Here is an 18,408-nt window from a genome sequence, read left to right as displayed (position 1 = left end):
TCAAGGCACCACTGGGAAACCCGCCATGAGCACTCGTCATCGAGCAGCTCATTACGGGGTGAAAACCCAGCGACACCTGTGATCACGCGAACATCTAGGACCTAAACACCAGGAAAGCTCCAAAAGGAACCCGAAACAGTCTAAAACCACCAAGTTTATAGGCTCACAAACGAGCAAAACAGAGCACCCGCGCAGGAGTGAAGGCCTATCCTGACAGACGAAAGCTCGGAGCCTCGAAGAGATGTAGAAGGGGATCAGTTCGAAGCTGAGTTGGTTGGAGCCGCGCAGATTCTCATCATCATCGAAGCACTGGACCTGAGCATCTTGGCTCCGCGTTCCATGGCCTCCCGATCATCACCAGCCATCAAACCTGCCCAATACACCAAAAAACCACAAGCAGCATATACCACATTAAAGGGGCTTTTGAGATCTTTTTCAAAAGTAGCCTGGTTACGATTGTTCCAAATCGCCCAACAAACTGCTGCCAAACCAGAGGTGTAAAATTTGGTCCCATCAGGAAGGAAAATGTAACACCAGGAAAAGTACTGCCAAATGTTGTTTGGACAGAGAGACGTGCCCAGCACACATCCAACCGTCCTCCATACCACCCGAGCAACAGGGCAAGTAAAGAAAAGATGCTGCGAGGTTTCCACATTATTACAGAATGAGCATTTAGGATTGCCTGCCCAGTTACGCCTTCTCATGACTTCTCTAGTCAGAACCGCGTCCTGGAACACTTGCCAAAGAAAAATTTGGATTTTGAGGGGGATTTTTGCTTTCCAGATCCATCTATAGTCACATCCAGCCAGAGGCCTTTCCAAATAGGTATAGACCGATTTGGTCGAGAATTTACCTTTTTTACCCAAAACCCAACTAATCTGATCAGTCTCATCAGATAAATGCCAGGAGTTAACCACCTCAACCAGATCATTCCACTGATCCATGAGGGGAGGATGCAAATTTCTTCTAAACAGGTCATCACCCTCAAAATTTTTAAACTCAGCCACAGTAATTTCCTGACAGTTGCAAATGTGGAATAAGGCTGGAAATTTATCTCTCAAGGGGGCAGCACCTCTAATAGGATCATTCCAAACTCTGGCTATATTACCAGAGTTTAAGATCACTTTCCTCCCTGCCAAATATACTTCCTTTACTTTCATAATAGCTTTCCAAATGGGGGAAACTTTTCACCGAGGGTAAAACTAGCCTACTACTCCCTGTCCGGAAATGATATGACCCAAATATTCCAGCTGACTGGTAGCAGAAACACATTTACTTTGCTTTGCAAACAATTGGTTTCGTTGCAAGATCTCAAACACTTGCTCTAAGCGTCTCACATGTGTAGTAAGAGAGGGGCTGTATACCAAAATGCCATCCATGAATAGAAGGACAAATTTTCTCATGACAGGCTGGAATAAGGAATTGATCAGGCACTGAAAGGTGGCAGGTACATTTGTTAGACCAAGTGGCATTACCCTGAACTGGAAATGACCATGGTGAGTTTTAAATGAAGTTTTAGCTTCATCTTCTCGCGCCATCCTGGTATGATGAAACCCACTTCTAAGACCCAACTTGGTAAAACAAGAGGCACCAGCTAACTCATCAAGTAGCTACTCAACAATGGTTAGTGAAAATTTGTTCTGAACTGTGGCCATGTTCAACCTTCTATAATCCACACAAAACTCCAGATGTTGTCCTTCTTTTTAACCAGTAGAATAGGAGATGCAGAAGTGCTCATACTTGGTGTAGCAATGCCTGCCTTGATCATCTCAGCCACTTGCCTTTCTATCTCATCCTTCTGGTGAGGAGCATATCTATAGGGCCTAGAATTTACAGGGCTGCCCCAGGTAGCAGTTTAATAGCATGATCAAAGCTTCTGTGAGCAGGGAGAGATTTTGCTTCCTGGAACACTTGTCTGATTTTTAACAACACTAACTGAATCTCCGTGGGCACAGTGGTATCATGTACAGTATCTGACAGAGGGCAAACCACAGCCAGAGCCCAAGCCCATATGTCATTAACTTGGTGCCACTGGTCAATCTCCTCTAGAGTAGCCTCCTGAGAAGTGGGCAGAGATGGTGAGACCACTCCCTGAAGTTTCACTGTTTGTCCCTGATATGGAAACTCCACCCGTTTGTCTTCCCAATTACACTGAACTTTGCTAACCAGTCCATTCTAAGGACAGCACCATAACCCTCCAGGTTAAGTACTTTCATTGGATGAGTAAAAAAGCCTTGTTGTATGTTCCACACTAACTCAGGCACTTCTGTATTGCAATGTAATATATCCCCATTTGCCACTTTGACTCTCATTGGTCTTGCTGGTCTGCTTGGCAAATGCTACCTATCCACAAATTATTGGTTCAGAAAACCGTGAGAGCTACCAGAATCTACTTCCTGAATCATTGCAAACACTGCTGCTTGAGCTACTGTATGTGGCAACTGTGTTTCCACATGACCCCTTGATTCTGGATTGAGCCCCATAATAAATTGATTTACCAACATCAACCTTCCTATCATCAAAAAAAAAAAATCAACCTTCCAACAGCTGGATCATATATTTTAATGTGATACGCCAGCTGATCAAACTTCTCTTGTATTTCTCAACACTATCCACTTGCTTGAGCAAATACAATTCCCTTAACTTGTCCCTGTGGACATTGACTTCAAATTCCTGCAACAAATCTGTACTGAATTTCTGCCAATCTTGCCAGCTTGCTGTTAGTACTGAATTTCTGCTGCTGAACTAGATCGAGTGCACCGAATCGGTCTGACAAGGCCTTGATCTCAGCGAGCAGCTTCTCCTCCATACTTCTGATCCCGGTGACGACGTACTGCGGCTGGGTGCTAGGCTTGAGCAACGGAGCCGTGACTGCTCCCCCGAATCGACCTAACCGATCATAGGATTTATGCCCGATCGCTCGAAAGCAACCAGTGACCCGCTCTTGGAAATTTTACCAGTCGACCAAGAGAGTGTGAGACAGCGTAGCGGTGGACCAAAGAAGCTAAATACCAATTGTTATGACCTAGCCTATGATTGGGCTAGATGTAACAGCAGATCAGACGAACTTAGGAAGAACAGAGGGGAAGGAGCAGAGACTTGAGGAAGAACAGGGGAAGGGGAAATCAGATATTCATTTCATATTCGATGACTGCAAACAGTACACTGCAATGGCTTATAACTGGGCCACACTTCGATGACTGCAAACAGTACACTACAATGGCTTATAACTGGGCCACACCACACCTGCTGCCCTCCGGGTAACCCACTAGCAACTCAATGCCAAATCACCCACTTGATGGCGCCAACTGGAGTCCCTTCTTGCCTCGCTTTCCTCGATCGACTCGAACATCAGTTTCGTCCGTTAATGCCTGAACACCTTCTCCTGCATCTCTGTTGTTCTGTGGCTCTGTGCCGTGCTCTTCTCTGACACTCCGACAACTTGTGCCCTTGTCGCACTGCTAGAGCTATGTAGGAGTGTGACAGTATTTAGGGGTTAAAGCCCAGTTCTACCAATTTAAATTTGCAGGTGTCATGATGTAGTGAAGTTGTGAGGTACTCCCTCCGTCCGGAAATACTTGTCGAAGGAATGGATAAAAATGAATGTAGAACTGAAATGCGTCTAGATGCATCCATTTCTCCGACAAGTATTTGCGGACGGAGGGAGTATAATCTTGTTTATGCATGTTTGGTTCATATAGACATGCGAACTTTAACCTGATTTCTGTAACATCTGGTGCCGCTGTAGCTAGCATCATCCATGTTGAACAGCTGCAAGAACATGTAAGAAATTCCTTGAATCACACTAGTCCATCTGCTGTGCAGAATAAGTATTTGTGGCAGTCTGGGTTAAGGAGAATGGCTTATCTGAATATGCACTCTGTCAAGATCAATCATTTTTTGTATCATGGTCGATATAATCACAAACACACATAATATACATGCACAGAGAAAAAGATCACTATATTACTTGTGCTATCACATACTCAACTCTAATGCTGTGTGATATTAATTTTTCTAGGTGGATTTAAAGGGTTTGATAAAGTCATATGGGAAGTCGCTGAATATAACAAAGGGAAGACCCCATCAATCACCTTAAAATATTATAGTAAAGATGGAGAGGAAGGTACCGTGGCAACTAACTCCCATTGAACAGTTAACTACATGAAGGGTTGAAATTCACTATAATCTGACGGATCTCTCTCAAGTAAACAGGTTTCCCAGGTGATGTTTCTGTTACTGCCAGATATTCTCTTCCATCAAGCATGGAGTTGAAGCTAGAGATGGAGGCTACACCTTTGAACAAGGCCACACCTGTCAGTTTAGCACAACACACCTACTGGAACCTGGCAGGCCACGACTCTGGAGATGTGCTTGCACATTCTATCCAGATACGGGGATCTCAGATAACTCCAGTAGATCAAATTTCAATACCCACAGGCGAGTTTATGCAAGTGAGTGGCACGCCATTTGATTTTCTGTCTGAGGCTGAGATTGGCGAAAGGATCGGCCAAGTCCCTGGTGGTTATGATCACAACTATGTGCTTGATGATTCTCGCGAAGTGAAGTCAGGCTTGCGGCATGTGGCTAAGGTGACAGATCTGTCAAGCTTTAGGGTCCTAAACATTTGGGGGGATGCTCCTGGAGTGCAATTCTACACTGGTAATTTCCTTGCTGGCATTGTGGGGAAAGGAGGTGCAGTCTATGGGAAGCACGCAGGTCTCTGCCTTGAGACGCAAGGTTTCCCAAATGCGGTCAACCAACCTAATTTTCCATCAGTGATCGTTCGTCCTGGTGAGAAGTACATGCATACAATGCTGTTTGAGTTCTCTACCAAGTGAACTAGCTCTTGTAGAGATACACATTTTTTTCCACGTCCTTTTCTTTTTCTTGTCTTAAGTTATGAATTTCTGACAGTGTTAGATAATACTAGCAGTAGTTAGGAATGAAAGACACCATTTTTTCATAGGTAATGTTCCTTGTGACTGGTAACTGTTGTGAATTGGCGACATATTATACAGGATTAGCAATTCTAGCACGGAGTATGTAAGGAAAGAGGAAGAGAACAAACCATTTTTCCGAGGGATTTTTGGTTGTACCAGCTGTACAGGAGTTAGCACGTTCTTCTATCATGTACTCCCTCTGTCCCATAATATAAGAACGTTTTTGACACTAGTGTAGTGTAAAAAACGTTCTTATATTATGGGACGGAGGGAGTAGTAGATTTTTTTACTTGTGGGAACGTCAGCTTCCCAAGTTTGTTCGAGTATTACTTTTTTTTTCCGAATTTGTCTCGGTGTTGCATCTGAACTATCAAAACTTTGCACCGTAAGCTTCATTATATTTTTTTTCTCCCCCAAACACTCAGATTTTTTGTTCGGTGACCTTCCTGCATTTTCCAGTGCGAACTTTGAGTTTTTTTAACCTTTTCTTATTCAGATACTCCTATTTATTTATTTTGGTAGATTTTACAATTTCCATTTATTTTTCACATCACTTATTGATTTTTAAACATCAAACTGCTCCTTTATTTTATTTTGAACTCCTTTGTTTTCTTCTGTAGCACGTGAACATCTAGTAGCAACCCTTTTTTTGGCTTTAGTTTTTTTACTATCTTTTTCTCATCCAAATTGCAATCAGCGTGGCTTTTGAACTGTTGGGTGTTTCACATCTGACTTGCACTCTGTTTTTTGTTCATAGTCCTAAACCGTTAATTGGAATGAAGCAAATGATATACTGTTGAAAACCTATTGAAAATGAGCAATTTTTTCGTGTTGACCATCTTTCAAATTCACCATGGTTTAAGAGCAGTGTTGAATACGGTAAAACTCATTTTTGAATGCCACACATTCAACTTTTGAACTTTTTCTTGATGTTACCTTTGAACTTTCAATTTTTTCACACCTTGAACTTTTGATCATTTTATGGCATCATATGTTTTGTTTTCTAAAGTTCCAAATGTCCTCTAAACTTCCAAATTTTATCCCCGTGAAATTTTGTGAATTTCTGTGGTTTGTTTTATGAACTTGTTATTTTCTTTTAATCTTTTTGAACCGTGCAGGCTACATCTTTTGAACAACATGTGAGGTGATCAGTAGATTCCGCCTCCTGGTCGCACAACGGACACGCAACATGGGACTGCAACCTGTGTTGCAGGTTCGTATCCGTGGTCCAGAGCCGCTGTAGCCGGAGTGGCTACCCGCGGGAGGAACTTGGTCCGCTAGACCCTATAAATCTCGACAAAATTGACAAATTTGATCTATGGATGAAATCAAATCACAGAATGAACTGTCCGTGAAACTATTTCACGCGGCTGACCTTTTTGTGTGACGCCCGACACGAAGGCGCCACACTACACTGTGCAACGTCTCATAGATAGGCGCTACACGCCTGGTCAGCGTCGCACCCGTGTGATCCGAAAATTACTAAGTCAGTGTGCAGCGCCTGAGAGCTAGGCGCCACACTATACAGTGTAGCGCCTAGCTTCTAGGCGTTACACTAGTGGTTGCTTCATTTTGTAGTGCAACCACTAGTGCAGCGCCTGAGAGCTAGGCGCCACACTATACAGTGCAACTCCTAGCTCTTAGGCTCTGCACAATGACTTAACAATTTTTAAGCAGTCTGGGGTGCAACATTGGCCAGGCGTGTAGCGCCTATCTGTGAGGCGTTGCACAGTGTAGTGTGGCGCCTTCGTGTCGGGCGTCACACAAAAAGGTCAGCCATGTGAAATAGTTTCATGGACAGTTCATTTTATGATTTGATTTCGTCCACGGGTCAAATTTGTCAAATTTGCCATAAATCTCAGAATCACTATTGGATTGTGTTGTGATGTGATTATTTTATATTTTTCATGGAAAATGAGCAACAAAGTTGAAAAATAAGGGTGAAACAAATACAAAAATTATCCCTGCATTTTTTTTACAAAAAAGGCAAATGAGAATTATGGTAATCCACTGAAGCGGCAAATGTCGCAAATTCAGTTTGCAGTCCCTCCAATTCCTCTCGTTTGGTAGCGCTAGTACTGCGATGGTGATGTTAAACCTGGATTAAGGTTCAACCGAACTGAGAACCTTGCCTGGATTAACTCCAGTGAGGTTTTCATTTGTTTCCTTCGAAAAATGGAACCTACTAAGGTCTTCGTTGTTCAAAGGAAAAGTGTAGTAAATACACAGCAATTGGAATGGTAATTTTTTTATGGTTTTGCTATTCAAGCCTTTATTTCAAAGGAATGTAGCAATCACAAAATGATGGTCACTTTTATTTGGTCTTGGTTTTAGAGGAAAAACATAGTAATTTTACAATCCAATTGAACCTCCTTTTCATATCACAAATGATAGGTGACATACGTGTGACACGAAGCATTTTGGTTTTGACATTTTCTACAACTAAGGCTATCATTTAAAAAAAATGAAATCTGCCATCTAAAAAGAAAGTTGTCATGCTTGACAACTAAATTTGCCATCCTCGCGTCATTAAATTTGCTATAAACAACGCTCAAAGTTGCCATGTGTCCGTGCCACATGTGTGACACTTATCAGGGCCTTTTTAAATTCCTAAGCACAAAAAACAAGACTGAGATCATAAGAGGCTGTTTGGTTTGTGACTATGGTTGCCACATGTTGCCACACATAAGATTATGCAACTTTGACCAACTTAGGAGAGTGTTTGGTTCAAGTTTTACCTTAGGCAATATACTTTTTGCCACACTAGGGCCCCACATGACATACACTCAAAAAGTATGGCAAGATTCCCTTAGGCTTGCCAACTTGTAGCTCTCATTTTAAAGAACTAACCTTAGACAAATGTGGCAAAAAATATGTGGCAAAATGTAACACTCCTAGGCCTAGAACCAAACAGACATAATAACATGCTAAAATACTTTTTGACGCAATTTGACTTTGATTTAACTCTGTTTATTAGGACTCATATTCTCTATTACATGAACCGAACACTCGAGTATGTAAAATTCTAACGTTTTTCGTTTCTCTGTTTTAGACATACTTACATTATATCCAATTACTGTTGGTTTTTTCCTTTTCAGCGCTCGGTGTGACTTGGTCTTAGTAGTCTCCGTCGAGTGACATAACATATAAGAAAAAGAACTAAAAGATAAATTTGCACATATCTCAATGTAAAATTTCATGAATATAATATCGAATTGAGACGTCGATTCAAAATTAGCAAAATTGTTTCTAGAATCTCTTCCAAAGGAGGCCAAAGTACTAGCTAATTTTTTTAATAATACATTTTTTTATTAATTTGCACAAATATTACGCTCAAAAAATAATTTTCGAAAATAATACACCGTTGGCTCGCAGCAGGCCGAGTGGACCTAGTCGGCCCACAGCAGGCCGACTGAGACCCTACCGGCTAGCTGCTGGCCGATTGGCCTGTCGGCCACCAGTTCAGGTCCAGTCGGCCAGTAGTGGGCCGACAGAGTCTAATTGGCCTGCCATGGGCCGACAGCGACTAATTGGCCTGCCGTGGGCCGACATGGACTAATTGGCCTGCTGTGGGCCGACTGGTGCATGCCACCATTTTTTTCCCGAACGCTCCCTGGATTTTTTATAAACTATGACGTATTTCGTGCAACCCTTTGCCCGTAATATTTTCCCGCCATATGTTCGCGCCAACTCTTTCCCGCCATATGTTCGCGCCAACTCTTTTCCGCCACCCGTTTCCCGCCATATATTCGCGCCAGCTCTTTCCCGCCACCCGTTTCCCGCCATACCGCAGTCGTTCTTTCCCGCCATTTTCTCATCCCTACCTATAAAACCCCCTTCAGAAAGAGGAGGATAAGCATTCCAGTGTAGTGTAGTTGAGATGTCCCATTATCCTTTTGATCGTAGTTTTCACCCTGAGATGAGCAGGACTCTTCTGAGGCTAGCTACCGATTTCAGGATGGACAATAGGATAGTTCCATGGGACGAACTCACCGGTAGTGACACCATAATGAATGAGTTGGCTCACGAATTACGTATGTCTGGGTGGCCTGAAAGGACCTATGAGGAGGTACGTATAGAACTTTTTAGGTTGCATGCAAGATGGAAGAAGGTAGTGGAGCCGGAGAGTGAAACTTTCAGAAGGACTACAGAAAAGCATCCATTTTTATGGACTGAGAAGAGCGAGTACGAAGATGATATCTTCATGCCGCCGCTTCCGGGTTCTGCATCATCAAAGAGCAAGAGTTTTGCATCGTCCAAGGGCAAGAGTACTGCATCCTCGAAGGGCAAGAGTTTTGCATCATCCAAGGGTAAGAGTTCTGCATCCTCGAAGGGCAAGAGTTCTGCATCGACGGAGGATGACGATGCGGACCTCAAACCTTCTTTCTTGATTACCGATGGCCACTACAGTGTGTGATCTAGCTTTTTGCATCTTGTTGTCCATGTACTTCGTGACTCTTTCACAGTACCGTGTATTCGGGTTGTTGAAGATATGTTGCTCTGCTTTTTGACATCTATCTCTGAAATACTTGACAGTGCCATAGAAAATACCCTCAACAATGGCTGTAAGTGGCAATGCCCGGTTTCCTCTGAGGACAAATTTGTATGTTTCTGCGAGGTTTGTTGTCATGACACCGTATCGTGCTCCATGTGTGTCATATAGCAAAGACCACCTCTCTAGAGGCTCATGCTCTATCCACTGCTCGAAGGTTTTAATCGACCTCCCAAGCCTTCTCCTAGTACCAGGTGGGTCAAAGCCTGGCAGGTCACATAGCCCAACAGGCTCCTCCTCCACGGCCGCTGTTCCTGTTGCCAACTGTGCAGCTACTGCTTCAACATGTGCCCTCACCGCTGCATCTCTTGCAGCTTTCCTGTCCCTCACGTGTCTCTGCGTGCACACATTAAGTCTGTCGCGTATCAAATTGTACTTCCATAGCTGGTTCTGCTTGCAGAGTTTTTTGAACAGATTCATCAGGTTCTTATTTCTAAACTGCGAGAAGAAATTAGCCCCCAGATGGCGCATGCACCAACGGCTCTGCAAGTCCTGCCATGGAACTTGTTCCTCAGGGCCTGGGTTTGTCAGTGTCCTTATCGCACTGAGTATATCTGCATGCCTGTCATGAAGGATGCACACATTCGGCTTCTCCTTCACAACTGATATTTTCAACTGCCTGAAGAACCATGTCCAACTTTCAATGTTCTCACTCTCCACAAAAGCAAATGCGAGTGGGACGACTTGATTTTGGCCGTCTTGACCTATGGCTGTCAGGATCTGACCCTTGTACTTGCCTGTGAGAAAAGTACCGTCAACACATATCACCGGTCGGCAATGCTTGAAAGCTTCGATGCATACATCGAAAGAGAAGAAGAGACGATGCAGCACCCTCACAGTTGGGAACTCTGGTATGAACATGTCTTGGATATCGATATAGGTGACTGGATTCCGCTGCTGCAGGGTGTGGAGGAGCTGGACAACAGAGTCATATGCATCAAAATAAGAACCAAATCTCCTCTCAAGCGCCGCATGCTTAGCCCTCCAAGCCTTGCCATAAGAAATTCTGTACTTGAACCTGGCGAAGACTTTTGTCTGGACTGCCTTCACTTCCATAGCTTTGCCCTGCACTATCTCATCGTAAAACAACCGAGCAATAAGCGTGGATGAAAGGTTGGCATGATCCTGAGGGATGCAGGGAATAAGACAAGTGTGATTAACTAAGTCACTTATCATCCAACTTGTGCCATACTTAGGGAGAAAGCCGTGCACCCTGGCGGGACAATCTGCGTTCTTGCATACTATTGTCAGGAATTTCTAACTGGACACCTGAGCTGTGAAAACCCTTTGCGTGGACATTGCCTAGTTAATTATTGCATCTTTCAGGGCTTGCTTGTTCGGATACATAGCACCCATCGCAATATTGTTCTAGTGATATTGCCAGGCTGAATCATGTCCATCATTCACGGTCATTGCAGATGAGAAGTCATGATTCCATGATGCAGGATTAGGGACCTCCTCTGTATTTTCTTCTTCATCTGACTCGTCAGAATCATCGGCATGACCCCTTTCAACATCGGTGTCTTCTTCTTCCATCTGGTCCTGCATGTGCCCATCTACCTCGTCAGCGTCCACCTCGCCATTGTAATCACCATCGGCATTTCCTCCTTCTACCTGACTACTCTGCCCTGGTTCATAACCATAAGCATTTCCTCCTTCTACCTGACTGCTCTGTCCTTGTTCGTAACAATCATCTCCAGCATTTGACATAGATAACTGCCTCCCTACACTGCTATGACCAGGATCGTAGCCACCCTCGCCTTCATGTGTAGTGACCTCCTTCACGACGGGAAGAACTAAAGCAACATGATTGCATCCCCTTCGTTCACAACCTTGTAACTACCGCACCCATTCGGAGTCTCGCTCTATCGGCCTTAAATAAAAGTAAATTATTGAACTTGATCGTGTCCACAATGCATGAACACCGACGGTGTGTGTTTCAGTATCAAGACCTAAACTTGCCGCAATCCATTCTTTCAACTGACTGACAGACCATGTTTGAGGTGCGCTCATTGGCACATCTATATGAGTAAATTCACTCAGATCTGCTCCCATCTCAGTTGTTTGGACAGTACCAGGACCATAGCAAAATCTAAAGTTCACTACATCAGACATCTCGGCTCACCTATTTTTTTCAACAACGAAATACAGGTATTAAGCAACAACTTAATATACCCCACTAAGAAATATTAGACATGTCTATATATTAGCTAGCTATATATTACAGAATATTAACAGACCAACTAATACAAGTATTAAGCAACAACTTAAAATGCTCACCAAGAACACCTAAATATTTACGTTTACTACCGGAGCAACTCCAATTACTGACACACCTAAATATATTTACGTTTACTACCGGAGCAAATAACAATAATCGCACACCGGAACCGGGAAATAAAATGCTCACCACGACCACCTAAATATATTTACGTTACTACCGGAGCAAATAACAATAATTGCACACCGGTACCGGGAAATAAAATGCTCACCACGACTACCTAAATATATTTACATTACTACCGGAGCAAATAATAATAATTGCACGCAACTTTGAAAATAAAAATGTTTGTTGAAATATACCCTTGTAGCGTGCGTGCGAACGACGAACGGCGGCCTTCAATCACCGGAACTGGAGCCGGAAACTCCACCAAACTACCGGAGCTTCACCTCCACCATACTGCCCCAGCTTCACCACCACCACCTCCACCTCCACCACCGCCACAACCTCCACCAATGCACTGAAAAAATGCTCCAACAAAATGCTCACCACGACCACCACAAGCTACCCCATCAGTAGATCGAGGTCTCTTTTGACTCCCCTAACTATGTAGAACCCATTCACGGTGCCAAATCCGCGAAAAAACGGGGCATTTTGGTGTATTAATTGGAGCTAGTTCGTGTAAGAGAGAGGAGGAAGGAAGAGCAGAGAGAAGCTTGCGGTGGGAGAAAGAGAAAGAAGGAGAGGAGAAAGAGACGTGTGGTGCGGGGCCGGCTCCCTGTCGGCCAGCAGCTGGCCGATCGGTCGGCAGCTGGCTGACTGGGTCGCTCGTGATCCAGCCCGCGCCGACAGCCAGCGCCCGACGTGGCCTGGCCAATAGTCGGCCTCCGCGTGGCCGAGAAGCCACCTGTCGGCTCGCAGTTGGCCGATAAGACCCAGTCGGCCTGCTGCTAGCTGACTAGGACCAGTCGGCCAGCTGCTGGCCGACGGTGTATTATTTTTGAAAATAATTTTTTGGGCGTAATATTTGTGCAAATTACTAAAAAAATGTATTATTTTAAAAAAATTAGCAAAGTACTAACTCTTCCAAGCACATTGTATGTGTGTGCACAAGGAATGAATGATGAGCAGCAGACAGCCACCCCGGCACTATTGGATCTACTCTTGGATCTGCCGATTTTGCCATTCTGGCATTCTACTCCATGCAGGACAGCTTTGCATAAATATCAATCCACTGCAACAGTTGACCTCCCCACTTGACCTCCTCGACCTCGACAAAACAAAACAAGCACTAGATTGCGTATGGGTTCCGAGGCGATGGAAGCTGCGGGAGCGCGAGATCCACCGGAGCGTCGCCGGGGCGCCGTCATGGCCGTCCTCCTCGCCGCGCTGCCGCTGCTGCTCCTGCTCTTCCTCTTCGGCGACCGGGCCGCCTCCATCGCCGCCGACGCCCTGGCCAGGGCGCAGGTGAAACAGCAGAGTACGGCACCCACTCTCCTTGAAGCTCACCCACCCATGCCGGCTGCCACCTTAGCTAGGGGCCCCGTGTTCCATGCGGTCCATTGATTGATTTGCTTGCCGGATCCATCCATCGATCACAGGTCCACGTAACGCCTCCTCGTCGCCCCGGGAACCGGACCGGCTCCTCGGCGGCCTCCTCTCGCCGAACTTCGACGAGCCGGCGTGCCGCAGCCGCTACGAGGGCTCCCGCCGATGGAAGCCGTCGCCGTTCCCGGTCTCGCCTTATCTGGTCCGGAAGCTGAGGCAGTACGAGGCCAACCACCGCCGGTGCGGGCCGGACACGTCGCGGTACCGCGAGGCCATGGCGCAGCTCCGGTCCGGCCGCAACGGCGACCGCGGCGAGTGCAGGTACGTGGTGTGGCTGCCCGTCCAGGGCCTCGGCAACCGGATGCTCAGCCTCGTCTCCACCTTCCTCTACGCGCTGCTCACCGACCGCGTCCTCCTCGTCCACGAGCCACCGGAGATGGAGGGCCTCTTCTGCGAGCCCTTCCCGGGGACCTCCTGGCTGCTGCCCGCCAGCTTCCCCTACAAGGACGTCCGCCTCGGGTCGGAATCCAAGGAGAGCTACGTGACCATGCTCCAGAACAACGTCGTCCGCTACGACGGCGGCAATGCCTCCAGCGCGCTCCCGGCGTACGTGTACCTCCACCTGGAGAACATGAACCTCCGGCTCCAGAGCCACACCTTCTGCGAGGAGGACCACCGCGCGCTCGACGGCTTCAACTGGATGGTGCTCCGCTCCGACAGCTACTTCGCCGTGGCGCTCTTCCTCGTGCCCACGTACCGCGACGAGCTGGAGCGCATGTTCCCGTCCAAGGGGTCCGTGTTCCACCACCTCGGCAGGTACCTCCTCCACCCGGGGAACCCGGCGTGGGGGATCGCGCAGAGGTTCTTCGACGGCTACCTCGCCGGCGCCGACCAGCGCCTCGGGGTGCAGGTGCGGATCGTCTGGCACCACCCCGTCCCGTTCGACGTCATGTTCGACCAGATCCTCCGGTGCACGCGGGAGCACCGTCTCCTGCCGCAGCTCACCGGCAGCGAACCCCCTGCCATCGTCCGGCCGTCGTCGAACACCACGGCGACGTCCAAGGCGAATAAGGTGAAGGCCGTGCTGGTGGTGTCGTTGAAGCCCGAGTACTACGACAAGCTCCACGGCATGTACTACAACAACGCCACCGCCTCCGGCGAGCTCGTCACCGTGTACCAGCCGAGCCACGACCAGGACCAGCACACGGAGGCGCGCGCGCACAACGAGCGCGCCCTCGCCGAGATCTTCCTGCTCAGCTACTGCGACGAGATGGTCACCACGTCGTGGTCGACCTTCGGGTACGTGGCGCACGCGCTGGCCGGCCTGCGCCCAAGGCTGCTGGCCCCGCTGGACTTGAGCAAGATGAGGTCCGACGTGGCGTGCGTCAGGCCCGCGTCCATCGAGCCGTGCCTGCACTCGCCGCCGTCGCTCGTCTGCCGGCGCAAGCAGGATCTTGACCCCGTGGCCCATGTGCCCTTCCTGCGCCACTGCGAAGATGTGGATTTCGGTCTCAAGCTCGTCGACTGAGTTGGCTGGCTCTATGCAGAGAGGCTTCTCTTTGCTCTAGCAAACATTGCTGTTTTTAGGCTTGATTTGTGATCACTGAAATACATGTTGGTCGTCGTAAAAAGAAAGAAAAAATAAATAAATTCTATACTACATGTTCTTAGTGGATTTCTTTTGTAAAATCGAATGAATTAGTGGCATTGATATTTAATCCATGGCGTCTCTACTTTCTCTAAATCAAAATAATGAAAATAATGAAGTTTTATAAGAAATAATTATTCACCGACAAGGGAATTGCCATTTAAGAAGAAAGAAAATAATAACAAAATTTACACAAAATTTATGCAGAAATTATGCTTTTTTATAATGTGAAATAATAAGTATATAATTGTGTAATTTTCACAAAAAAAAGTTTCGTAAGGAGGAAAGAATTAGTGGCTTCAGAATTACGCTTCAAGAAAAAAATGAAAATAATAAAGTTCTCTAAGAAAGAATGCATTAGTGGCATTAGTATTACACTTTAAGAAGAAAGAAAATCAAAAGAAAAAAGAAACAAAAACTACATAGGGTCTCCACAGAAATTGTGCTTTTCTGTAATATGCAAGAATAATCATATAATGATGAAATTTCAGAAAAAAAGAATTCCTAAGAAGGAATGATTTAGTGGCTTTGGTATTAACCTTAAAGAAGAAAGGAAATGAAATAAAATTTAAGCAAATAAAAATAATAAAGTTTCCTAAGGAAGAATAAATTAGTGACATCGGTATTACCCATTTAAGAACAAAAATAATAATAAAAACAAAGAACGACAAAAATTGCACACTAGGTTCACAAAGATTACATTTTTCAAAAATATGCAAGAATAAACATATAATAATATATTTTTTTCGCAAAAACGATTACTAAGAAGGAATGAATTAGTGGCATTGGTTTTATCCTCAATAAAGAAAGAAAATGAAATAATAATTAAAAATTCAAAATAAGGAACAATGAATAATGAATAAGTAGCAATAGTATTACCGAAAATCCGTTTCTGAGCTCGAGCTCAGATGAGCCCGATATCCGCACCGTTCCTATGCGCCAAGATATGTGTGTCTTCATGTATTTTCTGACCGTATATGCATTTCCCGTCTCGTGTGTCAGAGAAGCATTGATTGCGACGGCTCTAGCGGACGCCGTTGCGAGACAGATGGTTGCGCGACGGCTCCGCCCCCGAGCTGAGCCATCATGAGCCGTATGAACGAAGGATCCGCACAGACGGCGTTGGCACAGGTGTGTCAATAAATGTCCACCGGCCCAACCGTCACAACCTCATCCACCGCATGCACTATTCTCCCCCTCCCACCCCCCTCTTGAATCATTGAGCTCGACCTTGCCCGGCCATCTCCGGTTGACCCGCCATGTCCTCATCATCGTCCTCCTCTCTCCCCGTGCCAGCGGACTGGCTGCTCCCTCTGATGCCCTGCCCTCTGTGTGGCGACGAGGTTGTCACCGCCGTCGCTAGGACCGGCAACAACGCCGGTCATCGTTTCTACAAGTGCATCCGCTACGATGTAAGTTGTATTTCTGATTCAGAAAGTTCCCACCCTGCATCTAGTTGCCACAACTTGTCATCGCAGGTCCTCGGACTAATGCATTTCAGTATGTGTTTCATATTTTGTCAGGCTCATCAGTGTCGTTTCTTCGAGTTCCAGCGCACATATTGCAGGAGGATGACTCAGGACCAGATTGTTGCTGCGCGGCATCAAGCCGGATGGCACCCGGCTGGGCATGGATTCGCAGTTCATCATGGCAACCCGCCTGTCCAGATGGTTCCAGCTGTCATACAACCCCAGGCGCAACAGCACGCCCAGCCGCATCTTCCGCCGCAGATCCAGGCTGCGATGCACCAGTCGCCGCAGGCGGTCAACAATATGTTTGCTGAAGCCATCATGCCAGCTGCGTCGGCCGGGGCAACATCTGGTGCACAAGGACTGGCCGCAGTTGTCGTGCTCATGGCTACTGTCAACATCTTGCTCACCGTTGCCGTCCTGATGGTCGTGCTTGCTATGTACTTTGCTTAACTTAAAGTGTTGCTGCTGCGTGGTAGTTAGGTTAGGCTGGACTAATTGTAACCAAGGGTGGCTCCCTCTACCGCTAAGCCTGTTTCGCCCCTCGCCAATCCCGTTTAAGAGAACTGTCGCTATTATGTTTATTAGTATTTTATATGGAACGCAGTAGTTGGTAATGAAGATCTTAAAATGACGTTTGTCTGTATGAATCCCAGATTGAGCAATGTTTGCGCCACCGCATTCTATAGTTTCCCGAGACCATAATGAATAAATTTGCGCTACACGATCTCTTGGTCCAGTGGTTTTTGATACCGCATTTACGCGTCCACCTCGTTCAGTTTTTTTCTTAATGTTAATATGGGCGACCGTAATTTTTGTAGATGACGAGCCGGCACATCCAGCATATTGCCCATGCCCCCAACCACACACTGACTCTAATTATGAAGGGGCAAACACGTCATTTCACCCGAGCGGCGGTGGGTGGGCGACTGCATTTCATCCCTTCTCCACGGATCCAGTCATATCGTCAACCATACCGACCAAGACGGCCGCCGGCGAGCTGCAGATCATCTACGAGGGATCCGCCCCGCTGCCCTCCTCTTTGCCAGGCAGTACTCTATTCGTACTCACAACAGCATGGTGCGCTCCCTCCCATATTATGTTTTCTCTGTTCATGTTGTACTATAGTCAGTGTGTCATGCATCTCGCCCAGATCTGACACATTTGCTGTTTGTGTACCCTTTTTTCGTGTGCCCCCCTGTAGGATGACCATAGATCCGAGTCTGGTAGCCGCGCCGAGCAGCGGGATGGTTGTGGCAACGACACCCCGGGCGCAGCCGCCGTCGGAGATGATTCCGACCTGGACGGGTCATCCTCCAGCGCTGTGCCCGGAGATCCACCCACGCCAACATCACGCATCTCCTTGAAGCATGCAGTCAGTGTAATTCAGACTTTTGATGACTACAAGAAGTGGTTAGTAGAGCAGATTAGGTTTGGAGGTATGCTGAAGCTGCCAGCACTACAGAAGCTGAGTCTGAAGACGAGCGCGTGGATTATGAGCAGAGTTAGCGTCAGCCGCAGGGAGATTAAATTGAGGGACAACAAGGTTCTTAAGTTTTACCCACAGGATTTCTACAAGGTTTTTGGGATCCCATGCGGCCACCGTAGTGTCAAGGGGAGGGATGCAAACATCAATCCTAAGGCTGTTCATTTTATAAAGACAACACTTCAGATGAACAAAACTGGAGTACACAGCTTGAGGGCAGCTGAAGATTTTCTGATGCGTGACATCAATGAGAATTCAAGCAAACTAGAGAAAGATTGTTTCCAGATCGCATTTGTGATATTCGTTATGGGTCATGTGCTAGTTCCAACCACGAAGCACAACTACACGACCATTGACTTTTGGGGAGCCATAGCAAACATTGAATCAATCGATCAATTTAACTGGTGTGAGTATGTCCTTCAGCACCTTCTCGATGCAGTGAAGAAGCTTAAGAGAGACATGATGGCCAACAATCTATCGACCAACCTAACTGGTTGTCATCTTTTTTTCAGGCAAGTTCATTTTTTCTCATTTTTTTGCA

General features: G+C 46.3%; 2 protein-coding genes across 2 annotated transcripts in view; both read left to right on the top strand.

Annotated features, from left to right (window-relative positions):
* The window catches only part of LOC119329653 (galactose mutarotase-like), an 8,235-nt gene extending 3,108 nt beyond the window's left edge, over window positions 1-5,127 (top strand). Inside the window, exons 4-5 of the mRNA XM_037602716.1 lie at window positions 4,022-4,126; window positions 4,216-5,127. Of these exons, the coding sequence (XP_037458613.1) occupies window positions 4,022-4,126; window positions 4,216-4,841 (731 nt within the window). The 3' untranslated portion in view covers window positions 4,842-5,127. The remainder of the gene's footprint in view (window positions 1-4,021; window positions 4,127-4,215) is intronic.
* Window positions 5,128-12,985: 7,858 nt separating this feature from the next.
* On the top strand, window positions 12,986-14,962 carry LOC119329652 (probable fucosyltransferase 8). The gene is made up of 2 exons (XM_037602715.1): window positions 12,986-13,196; window positions 13,318-14,962. Exons 1-2 carry the CDS (start codon window positions 13,019-13,021, stop codon window positions 14,790-14,792), a joined length of 1,653 nt encoding a protein of 550 aa, XP_037458612.1. The 5' UTR covers window positions 12,986-13,018; the 3' UTR covers window positions 14,793-14,962.
* The last annotated feature ends 3,446 nt before the right edge of the window (window positions 14,963-18,408 follow it).

This window comes from Triticum dicoccoides, chromosome 7A (assembly GCF_002162155.2).
Source record: "Triticum dicoccoides isolate Atlit2015 ecotype Zavitan chromosome 7A, WEW_v2.0, whole genome shotgun sequence".
Taxonomy (NCBI): domain Eukaryota; kingdom Viridiplantae; phylum Streptophyta; class Magnoliopsida; order Poales; family Poaceae; genus Triticum; species Triticum dicoccoides.
Note: the sequence above shows the minus strand (reverse complement) of the source record. Positions and strands in the feature narration are given on the sequence as shown.

Coding starts and splice junctions, on each gene's coding strand:
- LOC119329652 (XM_037602715.1), top strand. CDS start 13,019: ATGGGTTCCGAGGCGATGGAAGCTGCGGGAGCGCGAGATCCACCGGAG. Junction 13,197..13,317: donor GGCGCAGGTGAAACAGCAGA/GTACGGCACCCA, acceptor CATCGATCACAG/GTCCACGTAACGCCTCCTCG.